This window comes from Eschrichtius robustus, chromosome 5, assembly GCF_028021215.1.
Source record: "Eschrichtius robustus isolate mEscRob2 chromosome 5, mEscRob2.pri, whole genome shotgun sequence".
Classification (NCBI taxonomy): Eukaryota; Metazoa; Chordata; class Mammalia; order Artiodactyla; family Eschrichtiidae; genus Eschrichtius; species Eschrichtius robustus.
In genome coordinates this window covers 70,356,013-70,371,162 of record NC_090828.1, presented here as the reverse complement: position 1 = coordinate 70,371,162, position 15,150 = coordinate 70,356,013, and the positions used below count along the sequence as shown (strand labels likewise).

At 37.3% G+C, this 15,150-nt stretch overlaps 1 protein-coding gene across 4 annotated transcripts in view; it reads right to left on the bottom strand.

The window, feature by feature from the left end:
• The window catches only part of DPP4 (dipeptidyl peptidase 4), a 78,246-nt gene that overhangs the window by 15,223 nt on the left and 47,873 nt on the right, over positions 1–15,150 (bottom strand). For all 4 annotated transcript variants that reach the window (XM_068545001.1, XM_068545000.1, XM_068545002.1 and 1 more), the window contains exons 13-22: positions 14,702–14,809; positions 14,376–14,443; positions 13,369–13,422; positions 12,865–12,986; positions 11,122–11,169; positions 10,778–10,876; positions 8,557–8,626; positions 5,833–6,027; positions 3,404–3,458; positions 2,675–2,774 (exon numbers count right to left, since the gene is read on the bottom strand). In XM_068545001.1, coding sequence (XP_068401102.1) covers positions 2,675–2,774; positions 3,404–3,458; positions 5,833–6,027; positions 8,557–8,626; positions 10,778–10,876; positions 11,122–11,169; positions 12,865–12,986; positions 13,369–13,422; positions 14,376–14,443; positions 14,702–14,809 — 919 coding nt within the window. The remainder of the gene's footprint in view (positions 1–2,674; positions 2,775–3,403; positions 3,459–5,832; positions 6,028–8,556; positions 8,627–10,777; positions 10,877–11,121; positions 11,170–12,864; positions 12,987–13,368; positions 13,423–14,375; positions 14,444–14,701; positions 14,810–15,150) is intronic.

Below are 15,150 nucleotides of genomic sequence, written 5' to 3'. Positions count from 1 at the left end.
AATCTCCAAGATTTACAAGCAGCTCATGCAGCTCAATAACAAAAAAACGAACAACCCAATCCAAAAATGGGCAGAAGACCTAAATAGACATTTCTCCAAAGAAGATATACAGATTGCCAACAAACACATGAAAGAATGCTCAACATCATTAATCATTAAAGAAATGCAAATCAAAACTACAATGAGATATCATCTCACACCGGTCAGAATGGCCATCATCAAAAAATCTAGAAACAATAAATGCTGGAGAGGGTGTGGAGGAAAGGGAACACTCTTGCACTGTTGGTGGGAATGTAAATTGATACAGCCACTATGGAGAACCGTATGGAGATTCCTTAAAAAACTACAAATAGAACTACCATACGACCCAGCAATCCCACTACTGGGCATATACCCTGAGAAAACCATAGGTCAAAAAGAGTCATGTACCAAAATGTTCATTGCAGCTCTATTTACAATAGCCAGGACATGGAAGCAACCTAAATGTCCATCGACAGATGAATGGATAAAGAAGATGTGGCACATATATACAATGGAATATTACTCAGCCATAAAAAGAAATGAAATGGAGGTATTTGTAATGAGGTGGATGGAGTTAGAGTCTGTCATACAGAGTGAAGTAAGTCAGAAAGAGAAAAACAAATACAGTATGCTAACACATATATACGGAATCTAAGGAAAAAAAAAAAAAAAAAAGGCCATGAAGAACCTAGTGGCAAGACGGGAATAAAGACCATGAAGAACCTAGTGGCAAGACGGGAATAAAGACACAGACCTACTAGAGAATGGACTTGAGGATATGGGGAGGGGGTGGGGTGAGATGTGACAGGGTAAGAGAGTGTCATGGACATATATACACTACCAAATGTAAAATAGATAGCTAGTGGGAAGCAGCCGCATAGCACAGGGAGATCAGCTCAGTGCTTTGTGACCACCTAGAGGGGTGGGATGGGGAGGGTGGGAGGGAGGGAGATGCAAGAGGGAAGAGAAATGGGAACATATTGTATATGTATAACTGATTCACTTTGTTATAAAGCAGAAGCTAACACACCATTGTAAGGCAATTATACTTCAATAAAGATGTTTAAAAAAAAAAAAAAAACTACATTGATAACTAGTGTTAGTTGTTCTATGTGTATTGCTCATGCTTTTCCTATGGAAATCAAAATATTTTCCTCCAAAATGAGTAACAGTAATATTTTATCATTTTGATTAAAGTGAATACAGACTACAAGCAATTTTACATATCTAGAGGACACTAATATAGAAAATATAGTATCTTAAAGTACACTTTTAAAATTTAAGATTTTCCTAAAATGCTCATCTTTTAACATTTAAATATGAATAACTTAGGTTACACATTTAATGGAGGGGGAATAGCTTTTAAGGGCAAAATAAAATTTTCCCCAAACAGCTACAATTCTTCTTGTCCTAGAACATAATACCCCTTTCTTATTATGCTAACCAGGTTTACATGTGTAAGAAGGTCTCAAATTTTAAAAATACTATTTAAAAAATGCTTAGTGTTGTGGTTGTAAACTTTTAGAAGTACGTCTCGCAATACCACTTATGTACTCCTTCAATTTGATTTTTGAGTAATACTGTTCAAATTTGCACATATATAAGAATTCTAGAAAGTTCCCAAGTGTTAGGTTGGTCCTCATACGTTTAATAAAGTTCTCTTCTTACCATTATGTAGTTCCAAACTCACAGATTGTTTCTATTACTTTATTGACCACCAGAGGTCTCCAAAAACAAGCCTTCCGATAGAACAATTAATATTAAGCAGGAAAGTATTATATGAAAACAAATCTATTGTGTGAGGATCAATCCTAACTATGTTCTCCAATTTTTATTTAACTAAAAGGCAGGGTTGTCTCTTTTACACATTGGCTTCTCTTGACTTGGAGAGGCTTTAAAGAAGAGTTTTCCACAGGACTGGTACTAAGATATATTAGGACATTAAATATTTAATGAGCATATTCATTATGAATGATTCTATCCTTATACTGAATAAAGGACTTGAGATGGGGTAGGAAGAGATACAGGAAAATAATTCATCTTCTCACCACCTCTGGCTCTTCCCCCCTACCTAGTGTTTCACTGCTTACCCGCTCCCACTTGGGAATTATACCTTACATGTGTATGATAGAACAATACTTTCTCAGCAGTGAACAGGATATTCTAGAGTGGCTTTCACCTACTCAGAGACAGTGGAAACAAAACCCCCAGGAATTCCCCTGCCCTAGTCTCTTCTTTCCACACAAAGTCCTACTTATATTTGACTTTTGCCTGAAGGGAAAGAGATACATACTTCTCTAATTGATCTAATATGTGAAGCTTTAAACTCAAGTTAGAATAAAAAGAAGGAAGGGTTTATCGAAAGAATTGTAGCATTGGGGATGTTCTAAAATGTGGAAAACTGAATTTGTTGATAAGACATTTAGAAAACAGAATTGGTTGGTAACTAAACGTGTAGATAGCATTTACTACCATCTAACATTTCACAATGGCAGAATAAGTGAGACTGTTTCATTACAGGTATCCATAAAGTACTTCTAAGGTGAATCAGTTTATTCACTGTAGAAACACTGAAACTCAAAAAGGAATGGTTTTGTCATTGGAATGTGAAGGTTCACACTCAGTAACTCTGTACCTGGGAGTGATCACTTACCATAGTATTCCCACTTTGACACGGGTGCCACGGCTATTCCACACTTGAACACGCCACTTCCTGCTCCCAGGACCATTGAGGTTACATACCCTCCATATGACTAAGAAATGGAAACAGTTATTTTTATGGAGGTAAAGGAATTAAGGACATATGGTAAGCAAGTCGCAGTTTCCACATTTCTCACATCTTTATATACTGTGCCTCTTTCAAGATAGAAAGCATGGTAGAGAAGGTTTAAATTGGCCTTAGTTGGGTAGTATCTAAAGACTATACTTTCAGAGCCCTGGTCCCTCTTCTTGGTAGGTGTAAGGGGGAAAGTATTGAAAATTTGCTGGGCAGTACTAATTGAAGACAAAAAACAAACCAAAACCAAAACCAAAAAAAACCTCCCAAAACCAAAAAAGCAATAAACACTAAATCTTTACTGACTTGGACCCATGAGAAAAAGTCTCCCTCCTTCCCTCTCTCCTTCTATCCTTCTTTCCCTTTATCCCTCTTTCTCTCCTTTCCTCTTTTTCTCGCTTCCTCACCTCCCTATCCCATTGTAATAAACAAAAGTATAAGCCTGGGGGGACTCATTGCCCAGAAATCTTAAGACATTGGACCTTCTTAGATTGAAATGATTGACATGATTTTCACCTCCAAATATGTACAAACAAAAGTAAATTATCCTGCTCTGGGTTATATTCACTAAGGAAGGCATACAGATTCATCAGCCAAACTACTCACCCAGCCCCAAATTGCAATCCGTTTGTCATCCACAAATCCCATTTTTGAAAATTGTCTAAAATACATGGAACAAGTCCACGAATTAGTATCACACTGTGTATAGAAAACTAAGATAACTGCAGAAATGTGAGAAACCCTGCCATTTGTTCTCTATTTCATTCTATTAGAAACAAAGATTAATTGCTGCCAGCAATCAAATAAACACCTGAGATCGATGTCTATCATTTTTAACTTGAGAGCCAGATGAACAAGGTTTACTTGTGTTGGAGTCCATCAAAAATTTGTGTGTGTGTGTGTGTGTGTGTGTTTCACAGAAAACAAATCCTGGCTGTTTTTTTCACAGCTTTATATAAAAATTTGCAGCCCAGATGCACTTTTCTTTACATAATTGAATTTAAATCTCTCCAGATGTTTTAGAGTTTGAGAGAGGCTGTGCCTGCAATGGAGAAGTATAGAGGTGTGTAGAACATCTGGGTAGGGCTTAGAAATGTCTCTGGGCCCCCTACCTGAGAACTTAAACACCATTCTCTAAATACATCCCTTCTTATGATGGGTGTTGATTAGTTAGCTCAGCGCTATTAAATAAGAAGCAATTTTTCCTTGATGGATTAAGAAGTCTTTTTGTCACTAAATTGTGTTCAGGATTGGAATCCAGGTAAAGAAAGGAGAAAAAGGTTCTTAGCGTCTATTTCTTAATCTTAGCCTTACATCAAAAGGCAATCTGTTTACTTTAAAAAAAAAATCTAGCAAATGGGGCCCTTAACTTTGTAGTGTCAAGGGAGGAAGGGGACCCTTGCATTGACTTATATGTGACTTTAAAAATCTTTGTTTTCAATGGATGATATATGTCTTAGACTGCCCTGAGTTAAGCAATATTAGAAAAAATTCAATGTAAATAGTTTTCAACTCATTATCCACTCCACGCAAACTTTTTAAACTTAGAACACATATGTACAGAAATGTGCACCAAATCATGCCTGTACAAGCTGGTAAACCTTTACAGAGTGAGCATACCTTGAACCAAAATATAGGGCATTACTAACACCCAGACGCCTCTGTGTCACTTCTCTCTTTGAAAAAAGAAAAAAAGAAATGTCTTCCTTTTATTGGATTCCATAAAATTTTCACCTGAATTTGTACCAATATAAATTGGGTCATGCAGGACATACACTTTTGTTCCTGGCTTCTTTCACTCAACAGTCTGTGAGATTCATCTGTGTTGTTGTGTTTAGTTCCTTTTAGTTGCTGAAAAGCAGCTGCTCATTACTTTTTAAACGGAGTTGTAGATTGTGGATAACACAATTCTATCATTTTAGACTTGAGAAGACCTGGAAATCATGCCCTCTCTCACAGAGGACCAATCTGGATAAATGAAAATGTGTTTGTAAAATATCAAAGCCTCACTCCTGAACCAATTTATCCTCTCTCTTATCTAACCTTTTTTTTTTTTACTTTCAAGGATGATAGCTAATCATTAACTTTGATGTAACAGACTTAGGGATACTTAATAAATTGTCATCTTCTCTCCTCTTTGGTTGTTCCTTTTTTTAAAGGAGTTTTCCTCCAACCGTTTAATCATTCACAATTTTTCTCCATTTCCTAGTTGATGGTTTCACAACATTATTTAAAATCATTAACTTACTTTGCTTTCCAGACATCTATGCGGTTGGTTATAGAAACTCAAAGACTACATTTCCCATTTACCAGTTGAATGCAATTGAATGTAAGTTGGAGGGAGACCTAGTCTCAGATCCTGACCAGTCTTGGCAAATTACCTAACCTAAGAGCCTCCATTTCTTTACCTGAAGTGTAAGGTATGAACACCCACCTCTCAGGGTTGCTGTGCAGCTTCAATGAGAATGCAGGTAAAACATTGCATGTTACATGTGCATTCCAGGGTAACCATCATTCATGACTAAAATCTTTCTTAAGCCATATCACATCTATTTATAGTCTCATAACTGATGTCATTCATCCTTAACGAAGCCCTTATAATTGTGAGTGACAACGGTCGTGTTCCACAACTTTCCCAAATTGAGGGAGTAATCCTCACTCAGCAGAATGTAGGAGCCACTCCTAGGACTTCATAGCTGTCACCCTCGTCCAAGGTAAATGTACACCGAACTCCTCTACTTATCCTTGACTACAGGGGTGGCTTGCTTGTTTAGTTAGATGTTTACTCAGGGGTACATTTATCCCTCAGTTTGTCCATGTGTTTGATGAATTCTGAGTCCCAATTCCTAGAAGGTGGTAGCACATATGTCAACTCTCTTTCTAAGTCTAAACATAATATCTTCACTAAAAATCCAGCCCAAGAATGAAAGATTCATCCCAGGACACTTTAAATTCTTTACACTTCACAACTTTAAAATATAAATGGAGGGAGAAAGGAATCAAATGACCTTTGAATTCACCTCCTAGTCACTCACCTGGTTGCTTCAATTTGATCTTCAACTTCAAATGTTCCCAGTCTTCTGTTGATTGCGTGCATGATCTTATCTCCTTGGTAACCACTTCCTCTGCCATCAAAGCTAGCTACTATAATGTTTTCTGTGCTTGCAAGGTAAGTAGCCCAGTTGAGTCTGAAGACAGCATCTGCTTTTTGACTACAGGGGCCTGCATATCTGTGAAAAATCCCAAACTGTTAGCCTTTGTGGTTTTCCCGAAGCAAATGAGGAGCGCTTGCATTTCTATCCCCTGTGGACCAGAAGTGTACGTCTTCCTGTTCACGAGCCTGAAATCATGCCAGCCACCGGGGGTGTCCACAATGGGTCCTCTAAAACTTGGCAACATGACTATAATGGCTGTGTGTTTCCTCCAAAGAGGCCCATCAGTTTTATCTTTGAAAACTGTTATCAAACACAGACTTCACAGGCCAAGAGTTTCTAAGTCGTATATATACCTTGGTGATCAAAGAAGTAAAAATTCTAATAATTGGGATAGGGGAGTTGTGTTATGAAAAAACCATGACGATGACAATAAATACAGCTTTGAATATATCTTTCTGACTGAGCTTACAAACATTCCTAGACTACAAGTTTCCTTGGTTGGAGCTTCCTGAAGGACTTTGGCTGCTGTAGGATTATGCACTGCATGTGCCGCAATGCCCAGCACAGCGCTGCTGACTAAGGCTCCACAAGGCACTGTGGAATGGGCCAAAGTATGAACGAACACCATTCCTTAAAACTTCAGAGGAGAAAGAAATAGACTATATTGGAAGATGGGTATACTGTTTGGCATTCTATTTATTAACGAGTTTAACTCCCTCGTAGTTGCATTCTTCATATAGGCTATAACTTATCCATACACAGCTGTGTGTACAATCTCCATCGAGCCCTCTCATTTCCATTTATTAATCAAGAGACACTCCCTACAGCTCATTGGATTTCATGTAAATACGTCTTCTTTGCACCACCTACAGGACTCCTGGACCCAGATCTTCTCCGATAAGTCTTCCCTCCCCAGCCCGTCTCTCCCATTCATCTGCTCACTCTCTCCTCCACAGGACTGGACAAGTCCTGCTTGGACCACTTTGCTAACATTTTCCTCCCTTTCCTGAGGGATGGCAGTCAAAACAACTTTAGTTTTAAACAAAATATTATATGACTTTAATTTTACACTAGATTTTGCAACATTCTAACTTTAAAAAGAAGAAGGCATTCATGAATTTCTTGGGCAAGTAAACATTTTTTAACATGTGAAATGCCTTGGTCCTTTCAATGGTCTTATATTTGGTAGAGTAATAGCTTCCCTTAATATTAACTATATATCAAGTAACCTAACCCTGTAAGATTAAACAACATCATTTTTAAAAATAGAAAACAGAGATTTAGACATATACGAAAATGAAGAGGAAAATCACTGAAAAGAATGGGCACCAAATTTACCATATTTTTTTAACTTTCCTAATGAAGGGGAGATCTAGTCATTACTTACTGGGGAGTCCAAGAATATAAAAATATCACTTTTTTTTTTTTTTTTTAATGAACGCTTGTGTCAAAATATCACTCTTTTTGAAAGGTAAAGGATCCTTGTTGTTTAGTATTGGGGCTAAGGCCCAAAGCAAGTGAGTGCTACTGTAGTCAAAATTTGACTAAATTAGTGTAATGAGAATCAAATAGCATATCTGGAAGTTTAAAATACCTCTTTCTCTTTCTTTGAGCTTTTATGTTTGGTTTACATGGAACTGTAAACACAGTGGAACAAGGCTGTGTCTGATGCTAGTATCTGTATCCCTTCTTTTTTTTTTTTTTTTTTGTTAGTAGCAACAGGAAAGTATCCCTGAGTTTTCAGTTTTCCTTTCTGTATAATGGGCCCAACAGAACTTACCACATCGGCTTGCTGTGTGGACAAAATAAGGCAAATTACCTGGCATGCAGCAGGCACCCAACACTTTTGTTGGTTTGTTTTGTTTTGAATAAAGGAAATGAGGCAAGTTGGGACAGGAAGAGTGGCATTGTGGCATTATGTGTGAGGTCAGGGCAAGTTTGGAAAGATTGAAGTAAAATATATTCCTAGTAATTATCAAAAATATTTTACAAAGATGCCATATTTAGACCTCACATGAGCTCATATTTACTGCTCAAAGACTTGTGATTTCAGAACTTTCTCTAGGACTTGGAGAAGTTTGAATTATAATGAATACTTTCCTGTATCACATCTTCTCTTCACCAAAAAGGGAATGGAAAATACCAGGCATATTTCAGGAACTAAAGAAAGAGAAACCTGACATTGGAATGAATTAAAGGCTACCAATGGGAGATGTTTGGGCAAACTTGGAGATAAGGAAACTGTGAAGACTGTTAATACCCATCTATTGCTTGTTAAAATGTCCGTGAGGTAAGGATGAACGTGGGGACTTGAGAATCTCTTTGGAATTCCCTTGGGGTTCGGGGGGGGGGGGGAAAGAAATCAAAACAAACTCCATATGCCATTATGATAGAGAAGAGTGTCTACCTTCTCCATTAGAAAGACGGTAGAAAACACAGGTTTGGATTTGCGATTGCAGAATGGAAGAAGAAATATTAAAACTGCTCTACAATGATTCAGGAAGAGAGAAAGGATGCATTTGGCTCTATTTTTCAGTAAGCTGCACTGGGCAAAAGATGTACAATCATTAACTTCTAAATTATTCCCTTATCTTGGATACTTACACATCTATTAGCAGAGGATATTTCTTGGATTTATCAAAATGAGGAGGCAAGATCATCTGATACCAGAATTCTAAACAAACAGAAAGGTTAATTAGTGAATTAAGAACACTTATTAGCACATGATTTCGGTTCCTTATCTTTGTCAGTGATAAGTAACATGTAGAGTTTAGCAATTTGTTAAATTAGAATAGAAAAAGAAACTGAACCGATTTGATTCAGCACGTTTTTCAGATATAAAAATATTCTCTTTCAGGTTAAAATACTAGTTTAAGTTTAAAACAATAAAGTTGTTTCTAATGGATCTATTAAATACTTTGGTGCCTTGTAAAATAAAAGGGCATCTTAGAATTGCTGATGTTTTGTTTATATGATTCTGTTCTTTGGCATCTGATCTACTTATCTAGTTTGTTTATGGCTTATGTTCTAAGTTTTCCTCCAAAATGTTTTCCTCTTCTTGAATTTCTTTGAAGATGTTTAGGATTTTTAGTTGGCCTTAACTCCATCTTAAAATTCTGATTTAATAACATTTTTGTAATTCTTCTTGCCATCCCAGACCGTAAAGCTGAGTTCCCATTTTCAGCTCTGTGTTTCACAGAATGAAATCAGGTTTATGTGGGGCAAACTGTTCTGTACGATCCTGTGCAGGTCTGTTTAATTCTCTGTGCTTGATTTAACATCAGTTTAATAAAATTTGTTCCTAAATAATAAATCGGTTACCTTTGCTCCCAAATTCAGGCTAATTAGTTAGACTAATCTTAAAAAAAAAAAAAAAAAAAAAAGAGAGCGCGTGAAAGAAAGAGAGTTGTTTCATATTTTAATAAGATTATTTCCAGCTTCAGTAGATCTAACCTGGGGAAAAAAATCCTTATCTCTAGAGCTGTTCTTCCTTACGTTTATCTTTCTTTTGTTTTTTATTATAATTATTTTAGTTGAGGAAAAAATAAAAGTTTAAGAGTAAAATCTTTATGTAGATAGATTTTTCTTCAATTTGTATTTTGCTGGTTATTTTACGCCTTCTGATTAAATGTGCTTATGAGAACAAAAGTTTTAATCTTTATTATATTTGAGTAGAATGTCAAACTATCAGTTGATAATGATGTTTTTAATAAATATGCCAAAGTCAGCACTTGATCTCCCCTTTGTTTGAATCAGCACTAGTTGATTGGAAGTGTTTCACTTCCTATCTTTTCGAAGATGCACAGTCTCTCCTTTGGGGGGTGGGGCGTGTCACATCCTAATATTTAATACGTCACATCTTAATATTCAACACCTTCTGTACCAGGCGGTCCAGCTAGCTCTCCAGGACTCTCTCCAGAACTCTAAGCGCTTGCCAGTCAAGCCAGATTCAAGGTCCAGCAGCATTGGCATCACATAGGAGCTTATTACAAACTTAGAATCCTGGGCCTACCCTGACTTGCCGGCTCCAAATATGCATGTTAATAAGGTCCCAGGTGATCCATAAGCACCTGCAGTTTCACTAGTACTGCTCTAAGCTCTTCTTCAAAAGTACCCTCTACTCTCTGTGCTTTTCCTGCCATTTAAAATTGGATGACCTGAGTTTCTTCCATTATTATCCTATATTTTAAAAAGAATCTAAAATAAATCAATCCTGATGGATTCCCCCTCCCCTATGAGTTGTTAGCCCTTAATAGAAAAGGCAAGCAAACAAATAAAAACGACAACAACAAAATTACAAGATTTCCTACTCAAAGAAACCCCTTGTTCTTAGTCGTCCCTGAACATAATCCATGATCAGGCCACCAGGCCAGGGCCTATCACGGGGAGGAGGTTAGGAAAAATTCAAGATTTCTGTCCTGAGACTGAAGTTTCAACATTTTATAGCCAACCCTATTTTTTTGATACAAGTTATTTTAAATCTGTTTGGGTTAAAGGTAAAATATATTAGGATATCATTAAGTTAAAAACACAATTAATACTTAATAGTAGAATAGAGTTACTAATGGGATGAGACTGAACTAGCAATAATGCATTTTCTCCAAATATTTTCCTCTTGATATATGTTACATAGAATGGTACTGTATTTTTAAATTTAAAAAAAAGTAAAACTAGTGGTTCTTGTGACAGAACATTTCATGGAAAAATAACCTTATGTTAGATTTACATATAAAATAAAATACATATTGTCAGATAAACTTATACTTAGTTATATTTTTACTGGTGTTTCCATGAAAAGTTATGTTCCAACAGAAATTTAACTTACTTGTTTTGTGCAAATAAATGAAGTCCAGTTTTTTTGAGGGCATCTGGACATCCTGCAGCATTTTATCCAAAGCTGAATTGTCTTCCAGGACTCTCAGTTCTAAACAAATAATTGAGACAGCAGTCATTTGTTACAACGTGAAGAATCTGGATTGTGCAAAGCAATAACAAACAAGTGGGCGATTCACTGATGGGACTACACGTACTTCAGGTTATAAGCCTTGTGTTCAAGTCATTGTTAAGACACTCTAAAGCCAAAGAAAATCCCATTGTGCTAAGTGCATGTTGCTTCTATTCACACACACTTTCCTGAAAAGCAAATGAGGGTGAAATATGAGAAAGTACCTTTATCATTGCTGTTGCTATGCAGAGTATAGAGGGGCAGACCAGGGCCTGTTAACATAATAAGGGAAAAATATATTTTAGAGTTTTGTTTTTTTTTTAAAGACGATAACATACTTTTCAAAAATAGCGTTTGTTACCATTTAACTTTGATACAATTTTGACACCATTTAGCTTTGATAGAATGAATATCACACTGGATAAGAAGCTTACTAAGTGTTAGCTGATTTCCCTTTTCCTTAACATGCACGCAATTTGAGTGTAAGAAGTATTACCGAAGAGGCACAGGGCTCTGGAGAATGAAACAGAAAATGCACCTCTGACCCTGCTGGACTCCTGGCGCACATTACTATGCCTGAGTCCAACTTCCTCATCTGTGGACTAAGCCATCCAGCCCCAGTGAGCGCCGCTATCCTTCCCAGCTCTAGCATCGAGGTCCAGCGAGTACCACAACCTCTCTCAGGCCCCACCCCCTTAGGGTGGCGCTCCAGAGCCAGGTTCCCCGGCCCCCAAAGGGCAGATTTCCCTCCACTGCTGCCCCCACTGCGGAGTCCCGGACCAGGCGGCACATCTGCACTGTGCCCGACTGGGATAAGCAATTCCTTCCTGGCACGCGAAAAGTGTTTTTTCTCACACACTCAGATCTTCACTATTTATCCCAACTGTGGTAGTTGCAGAGTGGAAGGTAATGTATAGAAAAAGCTATCTCGTGATCTATTTAATTTTGATACATTTGGATAATGATATTAATTTTTACATTTGATCAGAACCACAGTGGAGGCATTATAGGGACCTGGGTTTGAATCCCTGGCTTTCCTGCTTTGTGACGTAAGATAACATATCTATGTTTCAATCTCCTCACATGTAAAATGAGGATAATAATATCTGCATTATAGAGTTTTCTTTTTAAAGGATCAACAAGATCATGAATACAAAACTTGAGCACAGTACCTAGTATATATAAAACAGGTGCCCAAGAAATGGTGACTGGAAACAGCCATAGTAAAGAACTACAAAGAAAATATGATATTAAAGAAAATGTGCCAGTAAAAAAAAAAGGTTCAGATAAATGGTTTGGAGACCTCCTTTTGGCAATTCACAGTTCTTTTTCAGAATATCCAGACTTTTTCTCTCATTTTCAGAAGTAATCTAGCTTAGTGTTAATAGCAGAGGCCTGTGTCTGAATCCCATTGTGCCTCTTATTAGCTGCGTGACCTGTGAAATCACATTGTCTCTCCTTGTCCAGATTTCTTCACTTATAATAAAGAAAACAATAATAACAATAGCAACAGAAGATGAAGCTGTGAGCAGGTTGAGTCACAGGCACCACCTACATACATTTTTCTCATTTCAAGGGGCAAGTGCATAAAATTATAATTTGTGTTAAAAAATGCACAGCATGTATGTGTATAAGGATGAAGTGCCTCTGTCATACATAAGCTCTGGGATGTGCTTTCAGTCTAAAGCAAGCCTCTTGGTTAGCAGGGGAAGGAGAGATGGTTAGCTCACCACTTATACATGAGTGAAGGGAATAGGACTTATATGATCTCAAGAACTCAGATTCAATAGGAGAGAACTGAGCAGGGCAGAAACTGGGCACTGAAAGGAAGGCTTCAGGGATGGAGACACTGAGCCAGGAGGGTGGTAAGAAGGTTGTCCAGAGAGGGTAGGGGATGCAGGGAGCTACTCGAGAGGGATTTTGGGGGTACCCCCTGCTCTCCCTCCCTGTCCTTGGTTCATACTTACCAGAACATCTCAGCTGATAGTACTTCGCCTCTTTACTAAATGATACAGAATAGTACTGACACCTTTCTGGATTCAGCTCACAACTAAGGCACGTCACTTTTGTGTGGTAATTAAGTTGGATTCTGTAAAACCAATGGTGGTAGTTAAGTACTTGATGAAAGGAAAAATGAAAGAAGGAATTGAATAATGCCATATTCTAGTTTCAAAGATATCAGAATGCCAAAGCAATACTCAGAAACTTTTAAAATGTGGAAAAAAAATGCATGAATTAATTCATAATAACCTCAAACCTCCCGTTGTCTGGAAATATCACAAAGCATCTAATAAAGTCATGCTCTTTTGTTGACATGTGGGTTGGTTTATCGAGGAATAAAAGCATTCGATAGTAGTTCCAATTTAATATATTAGGACTAGGCAAAAAATAAAAATAAAAAATAAAAACACAAGAGCCAGAAATTGTTCATTAGCTAAAAGGTCAAGTCCACAACTCGATAAAACTCTTACTTATAAAGATTTCTTCCACCTGGCATTCCTTTATGTTCATTACTAATGTAGTATCTGGAAAGAAAACAAATGAAATATATTAATTCTGTTTTTAAGAAAAAGTCAAGTACACTCCATTTAACTCAACACCAAGCACTAGTGTTCACACAAGTGCATGTGCATTATTGCTTGCCCTTCTTTTATCATTCTTCCCTGCCTCCTCATCCTCAGAAACCATTTGTCCCCCATCATCTCTAAATAGGGGATTCTTTTTCTAACAGACTAAAATATCTGAATATGGGGATTACTCCCTTAATTAGAGTGACAAGGAAAAACTCAAAGAAATTCTTCTTTCAGAATAATATGACTGGACAACTAGTCTGAAGTTGACACCCCATTTATCTACACTGTTTCCCATATTTTCTGTTTCATAACACAAACCACTCGGCGGCAGGAGCCCCATCCTCCTAAGAGTGGCAGAGCCACTTCTAAACAGGACCTTCAAAAACTGCTTTGAGCAATGGCAAAACTCCTCCGTGGTGAAACCAATAAAGAATTATAAAAAGTGCCTAAGATTCTAATGAAAAACAACACTCCCTATCCCATCAATTCATGTGTGGTAGTTGACAGCCTCTGAAAAGCTTTCCATTCGCCAAAGAGTAAGGCCGAGACATGGACAAATACAATAGCCTCTCCAAGCCTTCCAAAAATCCAGTATCCGTTGAAATTTAACAAAATGCCCCTGAATGCTAGTTCAGTGTTCCAAGATGTTTAAGAAAAAGAGGCTCCAGCTCTTCTAATGCAAAGCAGGTAAGAGCAAGAGGTAGAGCTGCTTGGTGGCATGGTATCAAGTCTGCTGAGCATATGTGAAAATCATTAAGGCTTCCGTATGTTAAAAAGAAAAAAGTCCTGAACACATTCCAAATAGACTACTCTTTATTTGTAGAAGATTTTTCCTTATTTCTGGGCAACGAATGGCATGATTATGACAAATATATTGATATACTACTGATTATTAGAATACTTACAGGTAATCACTGGTAAGAGCTTCTATCCCAATGACCTCCCAGGCTCCTTTTGTAATAAATGTGCAATTCTGATGGGATTTTTTAAAAAAAGAGGTTTATTAGACTCTCTCTCTGATCAAAGTTAAGGGGAGGATTAAATCATTTACATCAGGAATTGGGATAATCTCGGTTCTTTTCCCCATCCTACCTTACTGCAGATACCACTGGGGTATTTGAATTAGTCTGATTATTGGTACATAGTGATCGACTTTACCAAATGATTTCCACTTCAAGTTAGTTTCAAAAAAAGGAGATCAACCCGAAATAAATTATTTAAAAATACTCACTCTCTTATCTGTTTGGAAGTGACAAATGTGTTTGTAGCCCTCTTCGTTGCTGATGATCTTGTAGAAGCTATTCCCGTCAGAGGTAAAATGAGGTTCTGCAGGCCTAAACTAGAAAATAATAGGAACCATGAAACATGTTAAAGCACATTAGCCTCATCTCAGTACAACTTTAGCTTCAGAAAGTCCTCCCAACACCTATGCTCAAAACCCATATTTCATTTACTTGCCGATTGCAATCAGAGGGTCTCAATAGAAAATTCTCCTCCTAGAAAATGCAGACAAAAGATCTAACTCCGAGGGAATTTTTGGTGGGGAGTAAATGAAAGAATAAACATGAAGAGGCTTACACAGGACACTCAGCACATAGCAGTGGTTATTGTTACCCTTAGGCATCTTCTGTCTATGGAGAATAACGCTATGGTGTCTTGATATAAGTGTGAGAAAATTAG